At 43.2% G+C, this 25903-nt stretch overlaps 1 protein-coding gene across 2 annotated transcripts in view; it reads right to left on the minus strand.

The window, feature by feature from the left end:
* Positions 1-17498: 17498 nt before the first annotated feature.
* Ptprb (protein tyrosine phosphatase receptor type B) overlaps positions 17499-25903 on the minus strand; it is a 114134-nt gene continuing 105729 nt past the window's right edge. For both annotated transcript variants that reach the window (XM_048418617.3, XM_048418618.3), the window contains one exon: positions 17499-23242. In XM_048418617.3, coding sequence (XP_048274574.3) covers positions 23220-23242 — 23 coding nt within the window. In that variant the 3' untranslated portion in view covers positions 17499-23219. The remainder of the gene's footprint in view (positions 23243-25903) is intronic.

The following is a 25903-nucleotide window of genomic DNA, read 5'->3' on the forward strand; positions in this document are numbered from 1 at the left end:
GTCGTGTAGAAGAGTTCCAGTGGAGGACCTTGATAAGGACACCTCCTTCCATTTGACAAGCATCTTAGAACAAAAGGCAGGCAAATCGTCCTCTTGATCAGCATAAAGAGATTTGTCAGAGATGCTGCAGCAAAGCTGGAGAAAGGGCTTCTGGACCTCTAGAGAACTTCTGAGAGCAGAGCTGGAGCATGCGCGACCTCTGCTCCCTCTTCGCTTTCTGTGAACAGCCTGCAGCCAGAAATAAGAAATCTAACATATAAGCGGAGATTGAAATTAGGGTTGGAAATAGCCCTGTTGCGGGAACTTTAACACCTCACTGTAATTTCTGAAAGAGCCCTCAGAATAAACTAACACTTTTACAGACTGAGCTGCCAGAAGTCTCCAAGTAAAGAAACCTTGATAAAGGAGCCTGGAAGGAATCATGCTAGTTACAAACTGAAGAAAAGAAAAGTGAGTATACAACAAGAGTGAGCAATAGAGGTGCTTGTGAGAGGCACCCATGGACCTAGCATCCATTTGACCCTTTGAATGAAAAAATAAATGAATAAGGGAAAGGCAGGTATGGTGGAGGAGAAAGTTTATTGTAACTGAAAGGGAGAGCAGAGGCTGGGATGCCTTGGAGAATCCAGAGGGGACATGGCCAGACTGAACTAGACCGTGTGAGAAGAGAGGGGGAGGCAGAGCAAGAAAGAAGCCACCGATCAAGAGGAGTGGCCTGGGCCAAGACAGGGGCCAAGAGAATAAAAGGTAGACCAGAAGGCAGAAAAGGACCAGAGTAGCAAAATGGCTGGAATATATAGGGAAGGACAGCCCAGTCCCTTGTGTGGAGAAATTTAGGGTAGGGGCAGAGTATTCCAGCCATACCTTGTAACAGGTGGAGACTGAGGGATGATGGGAAAATCTGGGAGCCAGATCTGCTGTGATATGTTAAATAGGCACCTGGGCCATTTGTCCTGGGTTTGAGACCCAGGGTAAGATTTTTTTAAATGCTGCAGGGCATTCTTGTGAATGTCTTCGTTATTGGGGGTCATAGTTGTACTGTTCGGTCACCTCTTCCTCCAGGTGATGGATAGCCCTGGTAACCCCGAGGCACTCCCCCTATGCCAACCCACATCTCTCACATTCATCTCATAACCAAAAAACATTCATCCATCCTTCCTGATTCTATCTGCTGACTGGGTGGAGAGAGACCCACTGGGCAGACAAATGCATTAGCTTCAGTATTACTCTGAATGCGTTTTTCTGAGAACTCTTTGAGGACTCCTCCACTCACACCCAGTCTACGGTTAGTTTTGAAACCACGTGTACTTTGGTCAAGCCCTAATTGAATATATTCATGACGCATTACACTTTGTGCGGACTAAGGTATACACTTGGTGTAGGGGAAGAGAAATGATTCTGGACCCGCCCCAGTCCAGTAGCTGAGCCCTGCATAATAAACTGACCAGAGTAATACTAACAAGAGAAGTAGCATGTATACATACACATGGAAAAGGGAGCTATATAAGAAAAAAGAAAGATGCAAAAGCGTCATTGGACGTCAGAGCTTAGATCCCATCTTAACCAATGGCACTGCCAGAAAATGAGAAGGGGAAAGACAAAGGGTTAAGCTCTTAGGAGTGGTAAGTTATGAACTTCTTTGGTTTGCAAGAGAGTAGAGAGGTAGTCTGTCTGTGTTCTTCAGTTGTATTGAGCACAAAATAATTCTTATGCCCAACTGGCATCTTTTGGGGTGGTATTTGCTGATCCCCTTGAATAGAAGGGTCACGGTTTAATCCTTCTGGATTCATGTTGTCACAATCCCTATTCAGTTTTTGCAATGACTTCTAAATGATGGTAGATAAAGGACACAAATAAGTAGTGAAAAGCCCAGTTGCAAATCAAAAGCCTCATAATCACATATACCTGTCACGGTGGGACTTTCACTTCTGATCCAAGAAACCCAATGGACAGAGGAACACAGCGCCGCGTGAAAATTGGCCATCATTTAATTGCCCATGATAGTGAGCCTCAATAATATTTCATCATGGGGTTGCACTGTCTACTTGTAAATCTGTGCCATGCTTGCTTTCATTTTTATTTTCTCAAGAAAAAAAAGACCTTATGACTCTCCCCTCATAACTTCATCAATTTTTATACTATTATATCATAAATTTTGCTCAACTCCTAAAAATTTTTTGCCTTAAAACACATGTGTTACAAAATTTCAGTTTCCATGAATACCCTGACCTAACTTCCCTTTTGAAGTTATGAGAATACTTGGTCAAGGTTGTCTTCTTTTTTATTTTTTTTAAGATTTATTTATTAATCATGTATACAGTGTCTGCCTGCATGTATCCCTGCAGGCCAGAAGAGGGCACCAGATCTCATTATAGATGCTTGTAAGCCACCATGTGGTTGCTGGGAATTGAACTCAGTACCTCTGGAAGAACAATCAGTGTTCTTAACCTCTGAGCCATCTCTCAGCCCCAAGGATGTCTTCTTCAATGCCACAATTAATAAAACTCCATTTTGATTGGTAGCTTTTCCTCTGATCTTCAGCAAGATGAGTTAGTTAAGGTTGGATGTGGTGGTCACAGCCTATAGTCCTAAGACTTGGAGGCTGAGGCAGGAAGACTGAGAGCTGGAGGCAGCGTATGTGACAGGTTGAGACTGTCTCAAAAAAAAAAAAAGTCTGTAGAGTCAGAAAGCGAAACTGAATTTTTTTTTTTAAAAAAAAAAATTTATGTGATTATTTCCCAGATTGTCTAAATCTCTTTCTTGGAAGTATGTAGAATACATTGAGAATACGAATCACTCATCTGGCCCATTTAGCCGGGATAATTGGTGAGATAATGCAGGAAACGATAATGTATGCAAAACACTTAGCGCTTAACATAGTTCCTGGTGCAGTACGGACTGCAGGGAATGCTAGCAGTATTAAATGCTTGTCTTCTTACAAACCCGAATTTCAAGTTCAGATTCATAGGCTTCTTAGATCCATGTTTCATAGGAACCCTCTGTTCTTCCTCCCTTTCCCCCAGCCTGTGTGTGTGTATATGTGGTGTGTGTGTGTGTGTGTGTGTGTGTATACATGTGTGGTTGTGCACGTAGAGACCAGAGCTTGCCCTGATGTATCTTCCTCAGTTGCTTCCCACCATCTTTTTCGAGGCAGAGTCTCTCATTAAGTCTGGAGATCATCAATTTGTCTAGGCTTGCTGGCTGATGAGCTCCAGGAGTCTGCACATGCATGCTCCCTACCCCAGTGTTGGGATTATAGAAGTGCTTCACAGTGCCTAGCTTTTCCACACGGGATCTGAACACAGGTTTTCACACTCAGCTTCTCCCCTAGCTTTCCGCGTCCATTCCAGACATCAAGCTCTTTCTGTCGGCCCTCTTCACCAGCCTTGGACTCTTTCTTGAGCTGATGAACTCCGGAGACTCATTGGTCAGAACCATCTGAGCTTTTCTTCATTCGAGGGATTGAACTCCCTGTCTCCTCTCTTTGGCAAACGCTCTACTCCTGAAAACCTAGTACCCCCGACAACTGATTCTAACAGTAGGAAGGAAGAACTGCATAATTACTAATAATTAAACAAATTCCTCCTTCTACTACTTCAGCTAAACCAAGGAACAAACCTAACAAGTTCTCAAAACTATCTTGAACGGGGTCGCCGTTAATCCCGAGGGTCTTGATTAAGTTATGAAGTTAATGAAATCGGGAATCTAAGAGAAACCCCAGTTTTTCTTTAATTAACAGATTTGAGTATCATGAACACAAAAAGATAATTTAGGAAGAGGGTTACCCCGGGAGGTTTGTCATATTCCCACACATCAGAGGCCAAGACACTCCAGAAAGCATCTCTGCATTCCCATTAGTTCCTACAAGTCTACTTTCTGAGACAGCGTATCCCAAATGCTAAGCCTGTGTGATTGTAGAATTCAAATCGACTCTGGAATGAAGAGAGAACAGATGAGCTATAAATGTGCAAAGACAGGCTTCCAAGCCCCAAGAGAGAATGTTTAAAGTAATGTTTGCTTTAAGCTTGAGGCTTAGTGGATGAACTGAAGGCACTGGTGACGTCATTTCTCACCAGGGTAAGTGGGGTGCTGAGTTTGTGTGTATTCGGGGGTGAGGGTGGGAAGGCTTCCTGCCGGGAAGGGGTGTGCAGAGTACGGTTTGACAACCAAGGAATAGGGAGGATGCCCTCATTTAGAGCATTTGCTGATCTCTTGCTGTCTGGAATCTATCAGCATGATGACCCTGGGCTTGGAATTGGAAAGAGATGTACAATAATGGCATCCCATAATATATCAGCCATACACAGCAAACATAACCTCAAGAGTAGGGATAATATTAAATTTATTAGGAAGTGATGGGTTCAAATTTTGATTTACCCCCATCTGCAATTTAATTTAAACTGCAGGTTTGTAAGGTTCAGTTTTTGATAATGGTTGTGTTTAATGACTAGTTCACTAAGTGGAACGTTTGACTCTTGTGTGCTGAGTACCCAGCCATTTTTCCTGTCCCCGGGGCTTATTTGACACCTGAAGACAAAACTTCTATCCAGTTCTCATTACACTAACTTGCCTCCCATTCAAGGTATTCATTCCTGTAGAAACTGTCTCAAATAACTCCTTCTGTCTCAGTTTGGACAAGGGTAGCCAATTACGTCTTCATCATTCCACACTTCCTTCAGGTCTGGGAGGCAAGGAGTGGAGGCCGGAAGGCGCCGGAGCCATCAGAACGACAGCCAAGCACTGAGACCTTCTAGAGACTCTCTGCGTAGGGACAGAGCAAAGACACTTTTCTCCTAGTGACGTCGACCAGGCTGCTCAAATAAATCCGTGTTCCAACTCAAATGACTCATTTTGCTCGAACATTAAGTTCACAGCCAATTTGTCAATAGAAGGAAACTAGCACTTCATTTTTTTAAACTCAAAAGTGATGCTTAAATTTTGAGTTATAATTCTTAATTTGGCAAAAGACTGATGAAAGGCCCCCAAAATGATATCAGAGCCATACTGGCACTGTGATCAGCTTGGGTGCCATATTTTGTAGGAAGCTGGAAGACTGGAAACTGTCTTCTGGGGACTAGTTTAAGAAATTACTTTTTTGAGAACTCTAAAGGCGGACATGATGTGTGATTGAACTGCTGTCATGTGGGAAGGATTAGAATTTGTTTTAGCAAATGATCGTGGTAGATAGAAATGGGGGCGGACTGTGTTTTAGGGACCTGACTTCCAATTTTGGTTTTGTTATTTCCTAATTGGACAAGTCTTATACATCTCAGACCTCTTATCTGCAAAATGGGGTGTATTCGTCTATTATTATTAATGCATCACATTACTGTACATTACATACATGTCACGACTAAAACCAGCACAAATCTGTTATCTTTCAGTTCCAAAAGCTAAACTCTAAAACAGGTCTCACTGGGGTCAGTCAAGAAGGAGTTTGTGGTTTCCTCTGCATATACTGGATTTTGGGGATCCAGTCTGTTTGGATGCTCACCTTCCTGGACCTGGAGGGAGGGGGGAGGAACTTGGACTTCCCACAGGGCAGGAGACCCTGACTGCCCTTGGGGACAAAGAGGGAGGAGGAGAGGGAGGGGGGGGAGTGGGAGGGCATTGGGAGGAGGGGCGTAAATGGAAACTTTTTATAATTTAATAAAATTACTTTCAAAAAAAAAAAAAGAAGGAGTTTGTGGAGCTTTGTTCTTCCTGGGAGCTCTAGAAAGAATCCATTTCCTTGTCTTCTCTGCTTTCTTTAGGCAGATTGCCTTCTTTTGGCTGATCACCCCATTCCCTATCTTTAACTGGGCCAAGGCTCATTGTCTTGTATGCCTTTGGCCAGTAAGCATTTCCATTCTCTTGAGCTAGAATATACTGGATTGTTGCTACGTTACAAGCTAATTGGTAACCTAAATCCCAACCACAAACTTGATTCCCTGTTTCTTCTAGTCCCACACTTCCACAAGTTGCAAAGATCAGGACATGTATGTAGGCCCATTAGTCTTCCTACTACATGGATGGAAAAGGAGGATAAGACAGTATCACACCATACTCAAGAAGTGTGCGTTATTCAGTACAGCATAAGGATTTAGGAAGTGTGAGCCCCCGTCACTGTTATCTTTAATAACCTGTGTGAGTTTCGTAGGGTTACCTCAACAAAGGAGCATAAAGTAGGTGATCTACACAACACTAGTATATTGTCTCAGGAGGGCAAGGCATGCCAAGAATGACTTCTTCGGAGGACTCTGAGGGGAGGATCTATTTTAGACATTTCCTCAAGTTCCTGGTAGCTTGTTGGCTTGTGGATTTATCAGCCAATCATTTCATTCGTGTTTCCACATTTCTAGGGTTCATGGTTATGGACATTTTTTCCTTTCTATAAAGATAACAGACATAGCCGGGTGGTGGCAGTACATGCCTTTAATCACTCAGGAGGCAGAGGCAGGCGGATCTCTGAGTTCAAGGTCAGTCTGGTCTACAGGAGCTAGTTCTAGGACAGGCCCCAAAACTACAGAGAAACTCTATCTTGAAAACCAAAATGAATAAATAAATAAATGAATGAATAACTAAATAAATAAATTGGACATGCTGAATTCAGGCCCTATCCTATCCAAGTGTGACTTCACCTTAGCCAATTATATCTACATCTGGCATTCTGTTGCCAAGTGAAGTCACATTGTAAGGTGCTAGGGGACCAGGTTTTAATGTATGAGTTATAACTCTAACCCTAATAGACTTCAGAGATAAGGCTCAGTCGAAGGATGAAAGTGTGAGCAGAGAGAATATTTTCCAGACTAAAAGGATATGCCTCCGTCAGATGTCTGATTATGGAAGGGCTATTGAGTTTCCCAATTGCTAACCAATGAGGAGGAGTGAAGGGTAGAGTAGACTAAACTTCTTTAAGAGACGAATGAGTATCAAGCGTTCCCTGCAGGCTTAATTACACACTGAAGGCTTAATCCCTAGTTGGTGGCACTAATTTTGGAAGGTGGCAGACTGAGTAAGTGGTACTTTGCTCAAGGAGGTGGGTCACTGAGGCTGTGTCTTGGAAAGACATCCTCCCTGGCCTGCTTTGCTTCCTAATACAGGATCAACAATCTTATTCCACAGTGCTTTTCCTCCATGATGTGTCTGTGTACACAGGGAAGCCCGCAGACAATAGGCTGACACCTGTTAAACTGTGAGCCAACATCTCCCAACCCCTTCTGAAGCATAGTGTTTTCTCTGTTATTTGATACAACGACAAGAAGAAAGTACTGAGTAACAGAGAAGGTTGACTTTGAGAGGTGGGATCATTACTGTCGTGGGTTCTTGATGAACTAGTTCAGAAGAGTGTGGGGCCGGTTTGTCAGAGGACTTTGCAAAAGTCCTTTGCAAAAGGACTTTGCAAGCAGAGATTAGTGGTTGGTTGTAGAGGGAGTTCGGAAAAAAAAAATCCTGGCAGAAATCTGGATAGAAAAGAGTGTGCTCATGAAGTGTCATAGAGATATGGAGTTCATTAGGATTCCAACCAGAGGTCATTTGTGTTAAAATCTGGCAAGACCTTTTTTACTTTCTGTCATGTCCTGATGTGATATTTCATTTTTATTTTAATAAATAAAACTCACCTGAAGATCAGAGAGTAAAACAGCCCCACTGATCAGCCTTACAGACCAGGCAGTGGTGACACACACCTTTAATCTCAGTAGCCATACTAGTTTGCCATAGGAACCGGGTGGTAGTGGTACATGCCTTTAATTCCAGTCCTAGGGAGGAATCTAAGACAGAGGAGACAGCTCTCAGACACAGTCTCATTCTGAGGATTTCTTGAGGCAGGATTGCTATTTCAGACTGAGGTAGAGGTAAGAGCCAATGGCTGGATCTTCTGACCTTCAGGTTGAACCCTAATATCTGTCTCTGGGTTTTTATTAACTGGGCTACATCTGAGACTCTTCAGGACATAGAGATTAAAGAAGGTAATAACCAGGTGAAGGCAATGTCTATATAGGTTCCCATCACTGGATTGTTTCTAGATGCTTTTGGTCAAGTTTTCAGTGAGACCTGGAAGCAAACCTCAGAGCACAAAGACCTGGAAAACTTGCATTTTGATGAGAAAATCAAGCAGAGAGCCCGATTCCTGAAGAGATTACCACCTTTAAACATAAGCCAAGGGCTGGGGAGATGGCTTTGTTAGGAGCATGGGTCCAACTAGAGGTGGTGGCGCACGCCTTTAATCCCAGCAATCGGGAGGCAGAGCAGGTGGATTTCTGTGATTTTGAGGTCAGCCCAGTCTACAACGTGAGTTCCAAGACAGCCAGGGCTGTTACAAAAACTGTCTCAAAAAATACCAAAAGAAGAGGAGGAGGAGGAGGAGGAAGAGGAGGAGAAGGAGGAGGAGGAAGACAGGTCCAGAATCAATTTCCAACATCCCCATGGAGGCTCACAACTGCCTGAAACCTGAGTTCCAGGCAATCCAATGCCCTCATCTGGCCTTTCCAGGCACCAGGCATGAATGTGTGACACACAGGCATGCATGCGGGCATAACACCCATATTTATAGAACTAAATAAAAATAATTTTTAATTAAGAAAAAAGTACTGAGCATTGAAACAATAGGAAAGATACAATGAGGGTAACACAGAAATTAGACATCATTACAGGCTTAAAGGAGGTGTCTTAGTTAGGGTTTCTATTGCTGTAACAAAACATCATGACCAAAAAGCGAGTTGGGGAGGAAAGGGTTTATTTGGCTTACACTTCAGCATTGCTGTTCATCACTGAAGGAAGTCAGGACAGGAATGCAAACGAGGCAGGATCCTGGGGCAAGAGCTAATGCAGAGGCCATGGAGGGGTGCTACTTACTGGCTTGCTCCTCATGGCTTGCTCAGCCTGCCTCTTTATAGAACCCAGAACCACCAGCCCAGGGATAGCACCACCCACCATGGGCTGGACCCTCCCCTATTGATCACTAAATAAGAAAATACCTGACAGCTGGATCTTATGGAGGCATTTCCTCAACTGTGACTTTTTCCTCTGGAGGCTCTACCTTGAGTTGATACACAAAACCAATCAGTACAATGAAAGAGTAAATTTGAGAGGCACAACCCTTGAGAAGAGCTACTCCAGGATTTCCTGCTTGCACAGTATTTCCTAGGAGAGCATTCTTCCCTCTTTCCATACGTGCAGGGGATGTACGCGCACCCACTGTAGGGGTGACCAAAGGGAGTCCCAATGCTGCTCCAGGGGTTGGAAGACCTTGGTGTTGTCATGCAATGGTGATTGCACAGATATGCAAAAGGCAAGAGTTAGGAAGACATGGCAGCTTCCACTTAGGTTTCAGAGGAAAGCATGGAAGGTCATCAGTGTGCAGCTGGTGAGCTTCTGTGAGAACCTCTATGAGGGCAATGTGTGAAGCCATGAGAGTGACGTTGAAGATATAAGGATCTCTTTAAGCAGTTAGAGGTGCCGGGTGTATGGGGCATTCGCCAAGGAAAGCTATGGACGATGAACAGAGCCGGTCCATGAGAGGGACCGTGTGGCTCAGAATGGCAAAGCTACAGGTGCAGAGCTTCCCAAGACCCCTGGGGCTCACATCCTGCCATGTGTCTGGGTGCCAGACACAGAACTACAGGATTTAATGTTGGCCCAGCTGAGTATTGGTTCTGCTTTGGTCTCACTAGTCCTTCCTCTGCTCCCGTTCCTCCCTTTTGGAATAGGAATATTTACTACGCCTCATTATATGTGTCGAATTTGCCACCTGCTTCGAATTGTTTTAGGACTCATGGTTAAATTTGCCTTGAGCCTCCGAGGCTTTCAAGTTAGGCCTCAGAACGACGCCACTGGAAATGTTGATACCTTGGAGGCTCTGGGAGATGAACTGAAAGCCTCTTTGCATTATGAGTTGTTCCCGTGCCCTTGGGGCCAGGGCAGAATATGGAATGCCAGCCACAGACTCACACGTGCAGCTACTTGTGGAGGTGGCAGAAACTTTGGGAAATGGTGCTGAACTGAAGGAAGCGAGTCCCTGGGAATATAAATTTGAAGAGCGCATTGCTCTGGTCCCTCTGTCGCTTGCTCTCTTTGTTGCCACCATGATGTGAGACAGGTAGCCTTGTCCTACTATCTCTTCCATGATGTTGCTGCCTTACCATGGAACTAAAAGTACCGGCCAACAAAAGACTGGGATCCCTAACTTGCGATCCAAAGTAAATCTTTTAAGTATTTGCCATAAAAAAACTGGGTAACACATTATCTTAAAACACTGCCTTAAAATTCTCAGAAAACTAAAAACAGAGCGGGTGTGGAAAGCCCTTCTGTATATGCATTGCTTTTATTGGGTAATGAATGAAGAAGCTTCTTTGGCCTGTGATAGGGCAGAATTGAGCTAGGTGGGAAAGCTAAACTGAATGCTGGGAGAAAGTAGGTGGAGTCAGTGAGAAATCATGCAGCTGCAGCAGAAGATGCTAGATGCCAAATGGAACCTTACCCATATGCCATAACCATGTGGCGATACACAGGTTAATAAAAATGGATTAATTTAAGATATAAGAGCTAGCTAGGAATGCGCTAGAGTCATTGGCCAAGCAGTGTCGCAATTAATGTAGTTTCAGTGTGATTATTTCAGATCTGGGCCACCGGGAAATGAACAAACAGCCTCTCCCAACACAGAACTATCATATACATCTAAAGGAGGTGAAATTGTTATGCCAAAGAGATACTGGTGTTCCCATATTTATTAAAGTGCTGTTTACAGTAGTTAAGATTTTAAATCAAGCTAGATGTCCATCAGTGCATATATAGAATAGCTCCAACCAGAGCAAGATCTTGTCACCTGCAGCAGCACAGAAAACCAGAGGTCATTATGTTGAGTGAAATAAGTCGGAAACAAAGACAATGCCTTATGCTCACATTCATTTGTAGAAACTGTGAAGTTGATCTTATAGAACGATCTAGTGAACCAGTGATCATCAGAGATGGAAAGGGAATTTGAGAGGGAATGGGGAAGCAAAGAAGCTGGAAGAAGGAAACTAAAACCCAATTAAGCAGGGAGAATTAATTCGGTCCTCTATAGTACACTAAGGGACTTCCTGAGTATAACAGCGATTGATACATTTCAAAATAGCTAGATATTTCCAACACATAAAAATGACTAATATGTGAAGAAGTCGGCACACTTACTACCATGATTTAGTCACTTATTGTGTACATATGTCGAATTATCATAGTGTGCTCCAGAAAGACATACAATATGTTTCAGTTAAAAATTAATATTATACAACACAAAAGACAAAGTTTTAAAATATAATAAGTGCCAGGGAGCTACACCATTTCCAGAGGTAGAACTATCCTACATCCTTGTCTTACTCTCCTCAGTTTGGGCAGCATAGAGCAGAGATTTACTGAGGTCTTACCTGGAACCTGGGTAGGTAAACTACAGACATTCCAGCTAGCTGATTCTTCTGGCTAAACAGTTTGAATGCATACAGGAAGTTCACACTATTTTATGTATAGTGTAAAATTAAACCTGAGATAGCTTCCAGAAATTATCCAGAAGGGTAGTAAAACCACAGATCCGTCCAGAGGTGAAAGGTTGTTAGCAGAGTTTTATTCCCCTTATTGTTTTCTGGATAGTTGTCCTTGGCCTACCACTATGTCACCCTTAGAAATCGCAAATACATTAGCATCATGTGGTTACAAAACACTGTATTGGAGGTGGGCAGCAAGGTAGCTCAATGAATAGAAAGAGCCTACTGCCAAGCCAGGATACATGAGCTTATCCATGGAACTCGTGTGGTGGAGAGAGAAAACTGACTCTCACAGGTTGTCCTCTGACTTCCCCATGTGTGCCGTGTCATTTGTAAGCACACTCAGGCAGAACAGATAAATATGTAACAGAAATTTAAGAATTGCCCTCAGATGAGTGTGTAGCTGAGTGTTAGAGCGCTTGCTGAGTTTGTTCAAGGCCCTGAGTTCAGTCCCCAGTACGGAGAATAATTTATAAAATAATGAAAAGATTAATTTTACAATTATATTTGTAGGAGTTACAGCAGTGCTGCGTGAGTGGTGCCCACTATGCTTACTAGTGACTTCCCGTGCAATGGTGGTCATGTAGAAATGACATGGCTTCAGTTTTGTGTGACAAACCGAGATTTCACAAAAATGAGATCAGCTATGGAGGCATTTCATGGAATGGATCCCTATCCTTTCCTTGAGTGACACATTGATGGGGGACTCCCCTCTGTATACTGTGAATATGTTTTATTACTATTGGTTAATAAGAAGCTGAGTTGGCCTATAGCCAGGCAGAATAGAGCCAGGTGGTGATCCAAGCAAAGATCCAGGGAAGAAGAAGACAGAGTCAGAGAAATGCCAGCAGCTGCCAGAGAATCAAGATGTGAGGTAACAAGTCACGAGCCTCGTGGGAAAATATAAAATAATAGAAATGGGTTGATTGAAGTTGTAAGAGTCAGTTAATAATAAGCCTAAGCTAAGAGGCCAAAGAGTTTGTAATTAATATTAAGCCTCAGAGTAGTTATTTGGAAACTGGTGGTGGGAGAGAAACCTCTAGTTACAACACATGATTATAGACTAAGCCAGTTATGGATCAGAATGTATAGCTACTCAGAGTATGTTTCCAGCTCTCATTCTTGCTGTGTCTCTGTGAGCCCATATCTAACTTTACTTGCTGATAAGTCAAAGGGCTACATTCTTTGGGAAGGGAAAGTCTAGATCAATGACATTCCTGCCTTTAGGTATATACCACCTGCTGAGGTTCAAGGTTCTGCTTACCAGGGAAGAGGTAAGGACTAGTTGTGTGTGTGTGTGTGTGTGTGTGTGTGTGTGTGTGTTCATGCATATGTGTGAGGAGGCCAGAGGGTGACATTGCATATCTTGCTCTGTCACTGTCTGCCTTCATTTGTCTGAGACAAGGTTTCTCACTGAACCTGAACCTTGGCTGGCAGCCAGCAAGCACAAGCTATCCTCCTGTCTCCATCCTCCATGGGGTTGGGGTTATAGGCACTCAAAAAGCCTTACCCAGCTTTCTACATGGTGCTGAGATCCAAATTTAGGTTCTTACACTTGCGCAACAAATGCCCTCACACACTGAACCATCTACCCTGTTCCAGGGTTAGGGCTATTATAGTGGAGAAAATGGATATAGAAGAGCAAATTAATGGTCAGTGGTGTGTCTGGTGACAGAATGGAACCTGGGAAGGAATACTAGACAGAGGGACAGACATGGAAAGACTTCTGGATTTGGTGAGAAAGACACAGTCAAATCCAGCCAAAATCCAGAAAAAGAGCTTGAAATGGAGAAGGGTTAGCTCTCTGTAAGGCTGAAGGCAAAAATCTCAGTTAAAGTTACTGAGAATGACTTCCTCCTCAGGTCAAGATGGGTAGAAAAAGCAACTGGTCCTGCAGAATTAAAAATCACACAGCATTAGAGCATCCTGTGCTTTTTTGGTGTGTCATACTGACCAGCAAAGTACATGCATGCACAGCCCTAAGTACATGTGCAACCTTAAATATATGTACAGCCCTAAATTCATGTACATACTTAAGTACACACACAGTCTTAAGTACATGTACACCCTTAAGTACACACAGAGCCCTAAGTACACACACAGCCTTACGTACACACACAGCCTTATGTACACACATAGCCTTATGTACAAACACAGCCTTATGTGCACACACAGCCTTATGTACACACACAGACCTGTGTACACTCACAATAATGTTTGATCAAGGAAGACCCCCTGAAAAAATCTCCAATGGGAATGGATGGTCCAGATGATCCAGTGTTTCAGATCACTTCTGCTGCAGTTTCTTCTGAGTTCTGTATCCAGATCAGCTTCAAGGCTGCTGATTAAGATGATCCAGCCTCACAGGCTACTCCAGTCAGGATATGACGATAAGTCTAAATTTTCTTTGAGTCTGCATAAGATTAACAGCACCTCCAATCAGCAGGAAGTATCCTAGAAAACTACTCCCGCATTCCCCCAAAATGGATTATGGATGTTTTACTTTTTTTTTTAGAGTGTTGATTACAAGTTGTTATGAATAATGGTCAGGAAAAAAACTAGCAAAGGAAATTAGATACAGAGTTCTTGTTTTGAAAAGAAAAAAGGGGAAATGTTGTGGAATAATGCTCTTTTACACTGTAAAGATTTGTCACTTGTATTGGTTTATTAAAATGCTGACTGGCCAGTAGTCAGGCAAAATGTATAGGTGGGGCAATCAGACTAGGAGAATTCTGGGAAGAGGAAGGGCAGAGATGTGGTCACTAGCCAGACACAGAAGAAGCAAGATGAGAATACCTCACTGAGAAGAGGTACCAAGCCATGTGGCTAAACATGGACAAGAACTAATTTAAGTTGTAAGAGTAAGTTAATAATAAGCCTGAGCTAATAGGACAAATAATTTATAATTAATATAAGCCTCTGTGTGTTTTTTGGATCAAATGACTGTGGGAATGGGCAGGACAGAAACTTCTGTCTACACATGTGCATCCATCTCTCTGTCTAGTGTTCCTTTCCAGGTTCCATTCTGTCACCAGATACATCACTAACTAATAATTTGCTCTTAAAAGAGTCAAGACCATGACACGGATACCCACTGAAACAGCTTACCTACCCTAAAGGGAGCTCACTGACTCAGGACTGACAGTGAGGGAACCAACATAGGACCAAACTAGGCCCTCTGAATGTTGTATGGCTAGGGCAGTTTGTGGGGCCACTGGCAGTGGGACCATAACTCTACTGCTTGGCTGGCATTTTAGAGTCAGTTTTCTTTGGAGGAATACTTTTCTCAGCCTAGATACAACGGGGAGGGTCTTGGTCCTGTTTCAAAGTGTTGTACTTGACTCTATTAACTTCTCACGGAAAGCCTTACCCTGTCTGAGGAGTAGATGGGGAGAGGGGTGGGAGGGGAAGGTGGAGGGAGTGGGAGGAGAGGAGAAAGTGTGTTGGTATATAAAATGAGAAAAGATTAATTTTTTTTAAAAAAATAAACTTATTTAGAAAACAATTTTCTCCTTTATATCCATGGGAGGGACAATTATTCCCTAAATGAGGTAATATATGTTCCTTCTTAGAATCCTTGCTCTCTATGCAATTGTTATGGAGCCTGCAGTCCTTACTCAGAAAAGCATAATTTTTTTCTCTGGTACTTAGAGCTTTTTCACTGTTCCTCTGGAGCTACCTCCTTCTTGCCGTGTGGCTCCTTTCCAAATCTCCATGCCTAACTCAAATGGCACAATGGTCTTTCTTTTCGCCATCTCCTTTCTCTGTGCCGCAGCCAAGATGTACAGCTAGCCCCTCAATTCTTCTTCTAAACTGTGATAAAATCGTTATCAAACTTCCTTTGAGGCTGTTCTTAAATTATTTTATTGACAAGGCTAAGAACCCTGAAAAGGTACCCTCAGGAACACGTGCACCCAAAAGTAGGGATTCCCAAAATTCTCACTGAAATGAGAGTGGTTCTCAACCTGTGGGTCAGGACCTCTTTTGGAATCAGGAAATATAGGCATTTACATAACACTTTGTAACAGTAGCAAAATTACAGTTATGAAGTAGCAATGAAAATAATTTTATGGTTGGAGATAAACACAACATGAGGAACTGTGTTAAAGGGTCACAGCGTTAGGAAAGTTGAGAACCACTGGGTTAGGGGACACGGGCTTTCCTTGTTTTGGGCCTTATGACCCCTTTGCCTTCTGGTCTCTAAGATTCTTTGATTTGGGAGTTAGGCTTGTTTCCCCTGATTTATGGGTCTATCTTAATGGCTACTTCTTTCTCTTCATGGCTTCTATTCTTTGTGAACATGTCAGTTCCTCATAAGACAATCACCACCCCTTTGCCCAAAGCATTTATTATCCCAAAGAATTGTTCAGCTACATTCTTGGACTTTTGAGGAAACAGGGAATTTAGTTTAGGGTAAGCGACTAGGCTATCACTTTCTCTGAGGGGATATTATAGGGGCAGAAAATAACTCACTCTGCCCCATGAAAACACAATGAAAGGAACTGACAATGAATAAATTGCCAGAGAAAAGCCAATGCATGTGTGTTAACTTGCATAAACATGGAGCCATAGGAAAAAGGTGAGACACCAGGAAAGAAAGGGACAAATAATATCCAGAGCCACAGAGGGGAGCAGATTTGGGTGAGCAGGGCTTGGAGTATTCTGCATGGTGGTAATGACAAGTTATTGAAAACATAAGAAGCATGGATGTGAGCACAGGCTGGCTCAACAATACTGTATCAGCACAGTAATATTTCCCTGGGGAAGGAGCAGATTGAACTTATATTGTATCGAGCCTGACTTTGGGGTTTGCTGTCTTCTGTGCTGAGGAAGTAGGTGCTTATTAATTTCTCCAGTGCACAGCCACTCCATAGCTCTCTTGCTTGGGCTAAAATCCCTCCTGCTAATTTTCATCAATCCGTTGCAAACACAAATGTCTCCTTTTATAGGGCAACGTGAAAACCTTCTTCTGGATTCAGGATGGCTTGATGTACTTAGCTTTGATAAGGTTTATAACATATTGTGTATGTGTGTGTATGTATGTGTGTTGTGTGTGTATGTTGTGTGTGTGTGTATGTCTATAAATTTGTTTTTATATTTGGGAGATACAGGAGGGTCATGGTTCACTCTTGAAGGTCAAAGAACAACTTTTAGGAATTGGCTCTCTCCTACCACATGGATTCTGGGGTCAAATGCAGGTCACCAGTATTCCTTTGCTGAGCTGTCTCTTTTGCCATGTTGTTCTTTTCAGGAACAAATTCTGCCAAGCAGACCCTTTAGTGAAAAACACCAAATAGTCCTACGTCATAAAACAAAGGGCTTTCCTACAGCAATCATCTGAGCCTAGAAACTTCTTAGAAGGATTGCTTTAATAGTCTTAAATGTGAATCTGTTATTATACTTTTTTTAAAAAAAATGAAGGCTTTTAGAGTGAGATGTTACAAAATACAATGAAACAAAACAAAACAAAACATAAAACCAACTAAATTCAGGAGCCGTGAAAGAAACTGACCTTTCCGCTGAAATGCGGAAGAGGCACAAGGGCAAACTCAGGATTCCAGAAGTCAGCACAGCGACTCTTTAGTTAATGCCACACTGACCGCTGAGGTGTGGAGTTTCCCGAGGGTTCCCAGTCACACCCGCCGAGGTTGGAACCAGTGTTGTTGGTCATGGATGACATTTGTGGCTACCAATGAGCTACAGAAGTGAAAACGAGCATCCAGGCAGAGACAGCCAACCGCAGAGCCCCTTCTATGTGTTCACAGTGCCCTAGGGAAACCAGGTCCCCACTACAGCTGCAGGAACACGGATTAAGACCAGCTGCAGGAACACGGATTAAGACCAGCTGCAGGAACACGGGTTAAGACAGTCACAGACGTCATGATGATGGCCTGTGAGGGTTTTCCAATTTAGAAACAGCCACTTCTGGCCTTTTCCTGGAGCAGGGTAGGATACAAAGTGAGAAGCAGGAAGTAGTCAATTAGAAGACAGGACACTCACTTTCAACAAGCAACAGGTTTATTCCGACATTGGTGAGGGTGTGTGCAAGTTTCCATATAGGTTCTTTAACCACAATTACAAATCTGAAAATATATTAAGCACATACATTATTTAAATAGAAAGGCCAGTGAGGTTCTTTGCTCAAACAACGTTGGTTACAGACGCAGTAGTGTGGGTAGATGCTCTGGTATGAAAAAAATAGATTTATTGCCATCTTAACTAGATTTGCAGAGAACATGTAAATGATTTTTGAAACCATGAAAGTGCTCTATTATAGAACATAATAAGTTCAGCTGCTGGATATATTTACATTATATATTATGCTTCATACAGATGAAGAAGCAGCTAGCTCCACTTCTGTGGACTCTAGGATTACCAGGCACGATCTAACATCCAAAGCGTACTTCCACTCTGAACTGTGCATGCCGGGTACGTATGAGCTGTGAACTACTCGCTACACAACGGAAGTGGAGGAGACAAACATGCTCCTTGTTCTTGGAGAATTTATAAGCCCGAGAATTTTTAAGCCTCACAAACACTGGGCAGGATGAAGTGCTCTTTAAGTGGGGGCATTGGTGCCTTCTCTTGTCAGTATGGTAGAGACCAGAAAGATGCTGAGCTCTGGTCTAGACCTTCCCACTCACTGGCTGATGGAGGCTGGTCATCTCTGCTAGATTTCCAGAGACACAAGCGCAGGTGCTCCTTTCTCGATGCAATGCTTAGTTACACACATAGCTACCAAAATACATCTCAGCTGTAACGGAAAAGCTTGCTGTTGGTGCAAGAATGGCATTCCTTAAAAGAAATTACTTGAGGCATAAAACAGCCCAAACTAATCCTTCTTGTGACTGTTCTAAGAAGGGACACGTTACATTTGTCTGACATAATTCACAGTTTTGAAAGACTTACTTTGGTGTCTTATATAAGATCAAGTGCATTGGCATATAGGTTAAAAATAATCTTTGGTAAATCTTTTAATATATCTTTTATTTCCATGACATAAACCTTTACTTTGGGAGTATCCACCAATAATTTCCTTATTTAATCAATGTCATCTATATAGACAATCTATAAAAAAATAAAAAGCATACATTTATTCCAAGGAAGCCTCTATACAAGTCAAGTGTTCTTTCAGCCAGAAATGTTTTCACTTAAACACATTTGAACATTTTTGTTTTTGTTGTTGTTGTTATCACAGCTGTATCGACTGTCACCCTGAATCTCAACTGCAATGGCCAAACACTCTCAAAGTTACCCCGAACGATAAGACACTAAGGTGCTGTGTCTGTGTGTCCGCAGTGACAGATCCTGGAAACTGAGTCACACACCTGGTTAGTTAAAAAAACCAAATGAACCAATTTAATTACCAAATCTGCTGAATAACATGACCGACATGGTCCCAGAGAATCCCAACAGTAATTAGACAGGTTAAGGGTCCCTTACCTGAAATGTTGGTGATCTGAATCTGCTGAATCTGCTTGATTTTAAAAATGAGTTTGGAATATTTTAATAACTGTGATTTGAATATTGAGGATGGATCCCATGTCTAAATAGGAAACTCATTTATGCCCCTCACATACCCTGTATATGTAGCTGACAGTAAATTTACATGGTTGTTTTGATGTACCTGTGTTCTGTCTGAAGCATCACACAAGGTCAGTTGTAGAATGTCCTACTGTGTCAGTGCTCACAGAAGCCTTGGACTCTGGAGCATCTTGAGTGTTAGATCGGGGGCTTAGGGATGGCCGATCGATCTGCTTTAATAGAAATAAATACATGATGGTATTTTCAAAGCACCACCCCAAGAAGGCAGACATGCCATCCTGTCTTTCTGATGTCAGCTTTGCTCACCTCCTCTCCAACATTTTCCCTTCCTTGCGTCATTTTACTTCCTCTCTGCAGCCATGGTTTAAAGTTTCCTTTTCTGTAAAACATTCTTTCAACACTGGATGCGTTTTTGAAGCTTGGATTAAACATCTTTGGAATGGTCCCGGAGCACTCACTCAAGCAGGCATGCTATTTCTCTGTCCACTCCTCGGGCGCGAGAGCGGACGAGCTGGGACTGCTCGTGCCTTCTTACTGCTCTTGTCTGGTCGATTGTAGCCATTTTTTTTTTCCCCAGTTAAACAGAACTTGGAAAAATCTCTGAACTGTTTCTATCACCAAGCAGCTAATTATTTGTTATTGTTGCGTGGTCAGGTTTGGTCTGAGCAGCTTTGTATGAACAAAAATTCTAGTGTATTCCATGACTGGGACTTGGAGGCAAATATACAGATCTTGTAGCTTCAAGGATTCCACCGTCCAAAATGCCCATTAGCTAACCGAGCAAGAATTTAGTACATGGCAGACCATCCTGGGATTTCTTTTTTTTTTGCAAAGGGAGCAGAAAGTGTTAAATATGAGCAGTTAGATCCTTAACACTAAGATATGAGAAGCCGTGTGAAGTATAACATGCGAGACCCATTTTTGTGTTGCTGGACATCTGTTAAATCATTTCATATTATTTTCTCCTATCAATTTTGGGCCTTCTTCCAAGAGGTAATAACAAAATTAATTACAGAGCCTCCTAAATATAACTGACCCCAAATCGCTGGATTGCTGCCATTTTAATGTTGAAAAATTAAGTCTTAATCACTCTCCTATAATGCTGAGCATTATAGGAAATGTTAGCAATGAGTGAAAGATGATGAGATGAACAGAAGATAAAATCACATCTCACTGGCCCAGGTGCTCTTCGGTAGGAAGAAGGGGCAAGCGGGGGAGAAGTCCTGGAACTTGGCTGCTGACGGGTGGGAACTTCCTCAGGATGAACATTTGCAAGCCCAGAGAGGGGCGTCTCTGAAAAGTCTGAAAAGTTGGCAGCTTTCCAGAGAAAGGTAGATTGAGGAGTTAAAATTGATTTAATGTGAAGAGATTAAAGGAGTTAATTATAAGGAACCTGGGTAAATAATTATTAGGATGCAAAACAGACTCTCTCAAGATTTGATAGCCTCCAAAGGGCTTTGAAGCCTCGCTGATTAAAGAGCGGCACTCAGGTGCAGGCAGGAGGCCCGCCAAGGCAGGAAGTGGAGTGTTTTCGGAGACACAGCCACATGATGCAATTAAGCGGAGATGCATCCGATGGAGCGAACGAACGGCAAAGAAAGCTTTTCTTTCCTCCCCTTGCTTATTTTGTGGTACTTGAGATTAAACCCAGGGCCTCTCACACGCCAGGCAAAATACTAATCTACCAGTAGCTACATTTCCGTTCTGGCTGCCTGCTACAGTCGATGAACGGATCACCTGGATTTGTATTTCATCTTCTGGAGGGAGAGACTGCATAGCAAAGTGTTTGTTGCTAGGTGGGGGAGGCGGGGGTTAAAACTACTCTTGAGAAGGAGGAATCAGTGCTTTCCGGAATAGGCGACAAGAATGTATGATTTCCCCTGGTTGGGTGGCTGGATTCATTTCTGTATTCTGATTCTCCCCCAAATGCTTTGAGGGTAGGAGTGTTACTTATGGTCACAGATGTGCAGGTGTTTTGTGGTTATAATGCTTGGTTCGTGCAATTTTAATTACTTTCTCTTCCGCGTCTAGTGGCTTGCTATTGAAACGGCTTCAGCACTTGCCAGCAGGCACCTTACGGAAGGTGACCACTGTGCCCTCGCCTGGGCCCTCTAGTAAGTTCCAGTCAACACAGTTACAATGCTAATTTCACTGTCATACGTTCTCTTTGCTGACAAGGAAACAGGTTTTGAAACCGCACCAAAGAGGTTCCGGGCACTTGCCGGGCCTCTTCTCAATGAATGAAAAGATGAAACGAACGTCGCCTTCCGGGTTACCAGCTTGCTTTGCGCCAAGCAACATTGGTTTACAGCCCTGTTGTGTTTTCCTTGCTTGAGGGGGGAGGGCGGGAGCTCTGGACGGTTGCACAGGCATGCTACCTTCCAGCAGCCCCTTCAGCCCAACTTTCCTTTTTCTTCTAAGAAAAAAACGATGCCTAACAGACGCCACACCAAAACCATGTCTGACCTCCATTTTCTCCTTAGTTATACATCTCCAAGCTTACTCCTCTGCTCCCCTTTTTTCTGTCCCGAAGGTTTGATGAGTCCCTGGATACAAGATCAGAGCCTAACGCTGCCATTTTCACAAGGGCACAGCACACAGAGACACTGTGAGGACTGAATCTTCACTGCTGCTCACGGGGACCCTTAGGAACCGTTCCTCTGTTTCTATACACTTCAAGTACCCCAAAAGACATCTCCAGCATGGGTGTGGAGTTATGTAATTAGGAATATCCTAGTATATTTACAAGCTAAATTTGCAATGATTTTTGGTATAGTTAGCTATCTTCAATTGTTAGGCCAATTATATCCATTTTTGTTATGGGAGTTTATGATTTGTAGCAAAACCACATATGTTCAAGAGAAACGTGATGTTTCTGCAAATGAAGCCCCGAAACCAACAAATGTGGCTTCTCACTCAGGCAACCACGAGGATTCTTTCTGGGATTTTTCTCAGAAAAGATCTAGGAATTGGGTCTTAATTTGCTCAATGTCCACTTTCTAAGTCACTGGAATTTTTTTAAATATTTATTTGTTTATTATGTATGCAATAGTCTGTCTTCATGTAGGCCTGCAGGCCAGAAGAGGGCACCAGACCTCATTACAGATGGTTGTGAGCCACCATGTGGCTGCTGGGAATTGAACTCAGGACCTCTGGAAGAGCAGCCAGTGCTCTTAACCGCTGAGCCATCTCTCCAGCCCCATCACTGGAATTTTTACAGTCAACAGATTTGAAAGATAAAATTGGTAGGGTGTGTGGCAAAGTTTCACTGTTTCAGCAGACTTAAGAAGATGTTGGAAAAGATCATGCTTTCTTGGGTCAGGGGCGTGACCTACCACTATAGCTCTTTCCAAAGGAAAACCAAGTCTGAATGCTGCAGGGATGCGCCCTGCTTTGTGCAGGAGGCTCCAGTCAGAGGGACAGCTGGCATTGCTATCACTAGGTATTCATCTCGTCTGTTAGTGTCCTTCTCTACCAGAGTCCCCAGCTCTGCAGTCACTGTCAGTTTCATGGTCCTTGAGCCGACCAGGGCTTGGAACCCTGGACAGATTCATATCAACAGCTTCTGGTTTAGAACACACACCCAGCTCTGCTTTGGGGCTGCCTGGCCTTCAGTTTTTAAATTTAATTTGAATTTCTTGGCATATGCTCTACCACCGAGGTTTAGCCGCGGCCCTACTCTTTCTCTGACCGTCAGAGTCTGTAGACCCCAGGCTTCGTTCATAAGGCAGCAGCTTGGCAAAGCCAGCCTTATGCTATGCTCTTTCCAGCTCGGCCCTTTGCTCACCCGGTGGGTATCAAGGAAAGCAGACAACACAGCCCCAGGGATTATCCTCGCAGCTCTGCCTGCACACATGTGGCCAGTAGTCCTGTCATACCGGGGTGAAACAGCTCATGCAGAACAAGTCATGAACACTTCCGTGTGGAAAAATAGTATTATATAAAGCTTAATATTAAACATTATGAAAAAATACATATTTACAGGAGAAACTACAAGTATATACAATAATATCTGTTACCTTTAAATTACATAAATTCTTTAACACTCTCCAGATTAATAAATTATACATAGTATCAACAGAAATAGCTGGCACCTCCGCAGGCCATGAAGCAAAGGTCTGGCGTTGAGAAGTCACACAGTGAAAAACTTTTATCCAGGGCATCTTCAGTACATCCTTAATGTCTCGAATAGATTGCATCTGGAAGCAAAAATAGTGTGGTCAGAGATTGTAATGTAGTGGTTCTCAACCTTCGGGTCATGGCCGTTTGGCAAACCTCTGTCTCCAAAAAATATTACCCTTCACAACAGTTGCAAAATTACAGCTATGCAGGAGCAACAAAAAATAATTTTATGGTTGGGGGTCACCACAACATGAGGTGTGGGAAAGGGTCGTAGCATGAGGAAGGTTGGGAACCACTGCTGTAGAGGGACATAGAAAAACTGTCCCTGCTACCCTGTGTAGGACATTTATACCCGGAAGACCCTGGTGGACGTCTCTAAAGTTCCACACAATTCAGAATAGAGCCTCGCCTTGGGGCCAGCCCACCCCATTTAGAAATGCAGATTCCTGGACTTGGGAATGACTCCTGAGCCCCTGTCCTGCCTCTGAGGTACAGAGGGAGCTTCATGCCCAGAGGCAGAGTAACTTGTCCGGGTACTATAGCTTCTCAACACTAGACAGTTCCAGAGTTGCTTTCAGAATCCCAGCCTTTAAGATGGTGGTTATCTGTTTCGCAGCACCCAGAGTTAGCTTCTTTTAGGCACATCCAAGATTAGTTTTAAAGGATTCTCAGACAAGTTAGCACAAGACAAAGGAACCCCTAAGATCTTACCCCACCATCCCGGAGTTTCTTAAAGAAACTGACATGCAAAAGCCTTAATTTACTTCACCGGATTAATTAGGGGGTTATTATTTACAACACAAAAGATTATCTGATTTACAAAGCGCTCCCCTAAATAACTCTCTGTTTGGTACTTTACAGCTCACTAAATAACATGATGGCTGCTAGGGGTGGGGTGTGTGGGGTGGTGTATGTGGGGGAGTGAGGGGGGAATGGGGAGGTGGGCAGAAATGGAAAATGCTGAGAGCCAAGTGAACCTTAGAAGATCTCAACCGAATTGACATTGTCAGCTCAAACAGAGAAGGCAGGGCAGAAGGCATGTCTGCCAAGAGAAACATTGTGAGTAGATCTCAGACCCTTGGCAAGGAACCTAGGTCTATAAGACCCCTTCCCACCTAGAACCACGCTGTATGGTACCTTTGGCCTTAACAGTGGGCCAGAGGGTCTTGCCTGTTACCCTTGATGAAAGTGTGCCTAGTGATGTTTGTATTTTTTTTTACTCTTGAATTTTTTATTTGAAAGATAGTTCATTCTTGTCCTAGACAATTTATAAAATAATAGAAAAACATCAACTGATTGTCTGTTGTTCAGAGTTACTAATTTGACTGTCGGATTTCCACCCGTTCATTTTTTGTCCCTATAGACGCTGCTCCTGGTTGTTGAAATACATTCTGCATTTCATTACTTATGCCATGGTTAAGCTATGATTTGTCACTCCATTTGGTCTCCAGTGTGATGATCCTGGAAAGTGAGGGGACCTGTAGGAAGTGGGCCAAGTGAGAGGAGACCAGGTCACAGAGATCACAGAGACATTATTGTTGGTGGGTTGGGTTTCACAGTTGTTATCAAAGAGCAAGCATGTTCCTTCTTAGTTCCCCGCTTTCTTTCTCACCTCATGATCTCCTCTCTCTCTCTCTCTCTCTCTCTCTCTCTCTCTCTCTCTCTCTCTCTCTCTCACACACACACACACACACACACACACACAGGCACACACACAATTATCATCACCATCATCATTATCATCATCACCATCATCTAATGTGATATGACCAGCTATAGTGGACCCTATCAAAGGCCCAATGCATGAGGTCAGCCTTCTCATGGTCTCCATTTTTTTCTCTCATTTTTTTACCTTTGTGATTATGTCTATTAAGCATAAGCTCTACCACTGAGCTACATCCCTATCCCAAGCCTCTAATCTTTATAAAATATCTAGTCTCAAGTATTTTGTTACAGCAACCACGACAAGCTTCTTGCAAGGGTATTCACCTTGTGATACTACTGAAGCCAGGTGTGATGGCATGGACCCATAATCTTGCTAATGGCAAGGCTGAGATAGAGGGAATGCTTGGGCATAGGACTCCAAGGTCAATCTAGGCAGCATAGCCTTCACCTCACACAACAAAAGAACCTGTTCTTAATGACGGCACTGTGTGATTATAAGTCAAAGTGCTTTGGTGTAGCTAGTCCCTGCTATGGCTTGAATACGACGTCTGTTTCACAGGTCCATTATCGTCAAATGCTTGGTCTGCAGGGTGACAATGTTAGAAACCTTTGGAAGATGGTGAGTCTTTGGAAGGACGCTCTCGGGGGATGACTTGGTCTTGCCTCTCCCAGCTGTCTCTTGGCCTGAGATGTGACCATTTGCCCCAGCTGGCACTCCGCCATTGCTGCCCACCATTCACCAGGAGGTCCTCACCAGAGCTGAGCTGACACACAAGTCACGCCCTTGAATCTTCAAATGTGTGAGCTAAATAAACGTTCTGCTGGGTAACGTCAGCTACCTCGCGTGTTTTGCTATGATAACGCCAAGCCGACTAGTGTAATCCTCTGTTGCATTGCTGGGTTTCCCTCCGACCTGAAACTGGAAAGGCGTTGTGCACAAAGTATATTCTGTCTACTTAAGAAAGTAGGAAAAAGACTCAGTCACAGATGGGAATGCGTGCGAGACACTGGAAACCCAGATGCCGAATTCTTCACCGCAACAATTTTGTTATTGATTCCAGTTATGGTTTCAG

Source organism: Myodes glareolus, chromosome 26, assembly GCF_982192425.1.
Source record: "Myodes glareolus chromosome 26, mMyoGla1.1, whole genome shotgun sequence".
Classification (NCBI taxonomy): domain Eukaryota; kingdom Metazoa; phylum Chordata; class Mammalia; order Rodentia; family Cricetidae; genus Myodes; species Myodes glareolus.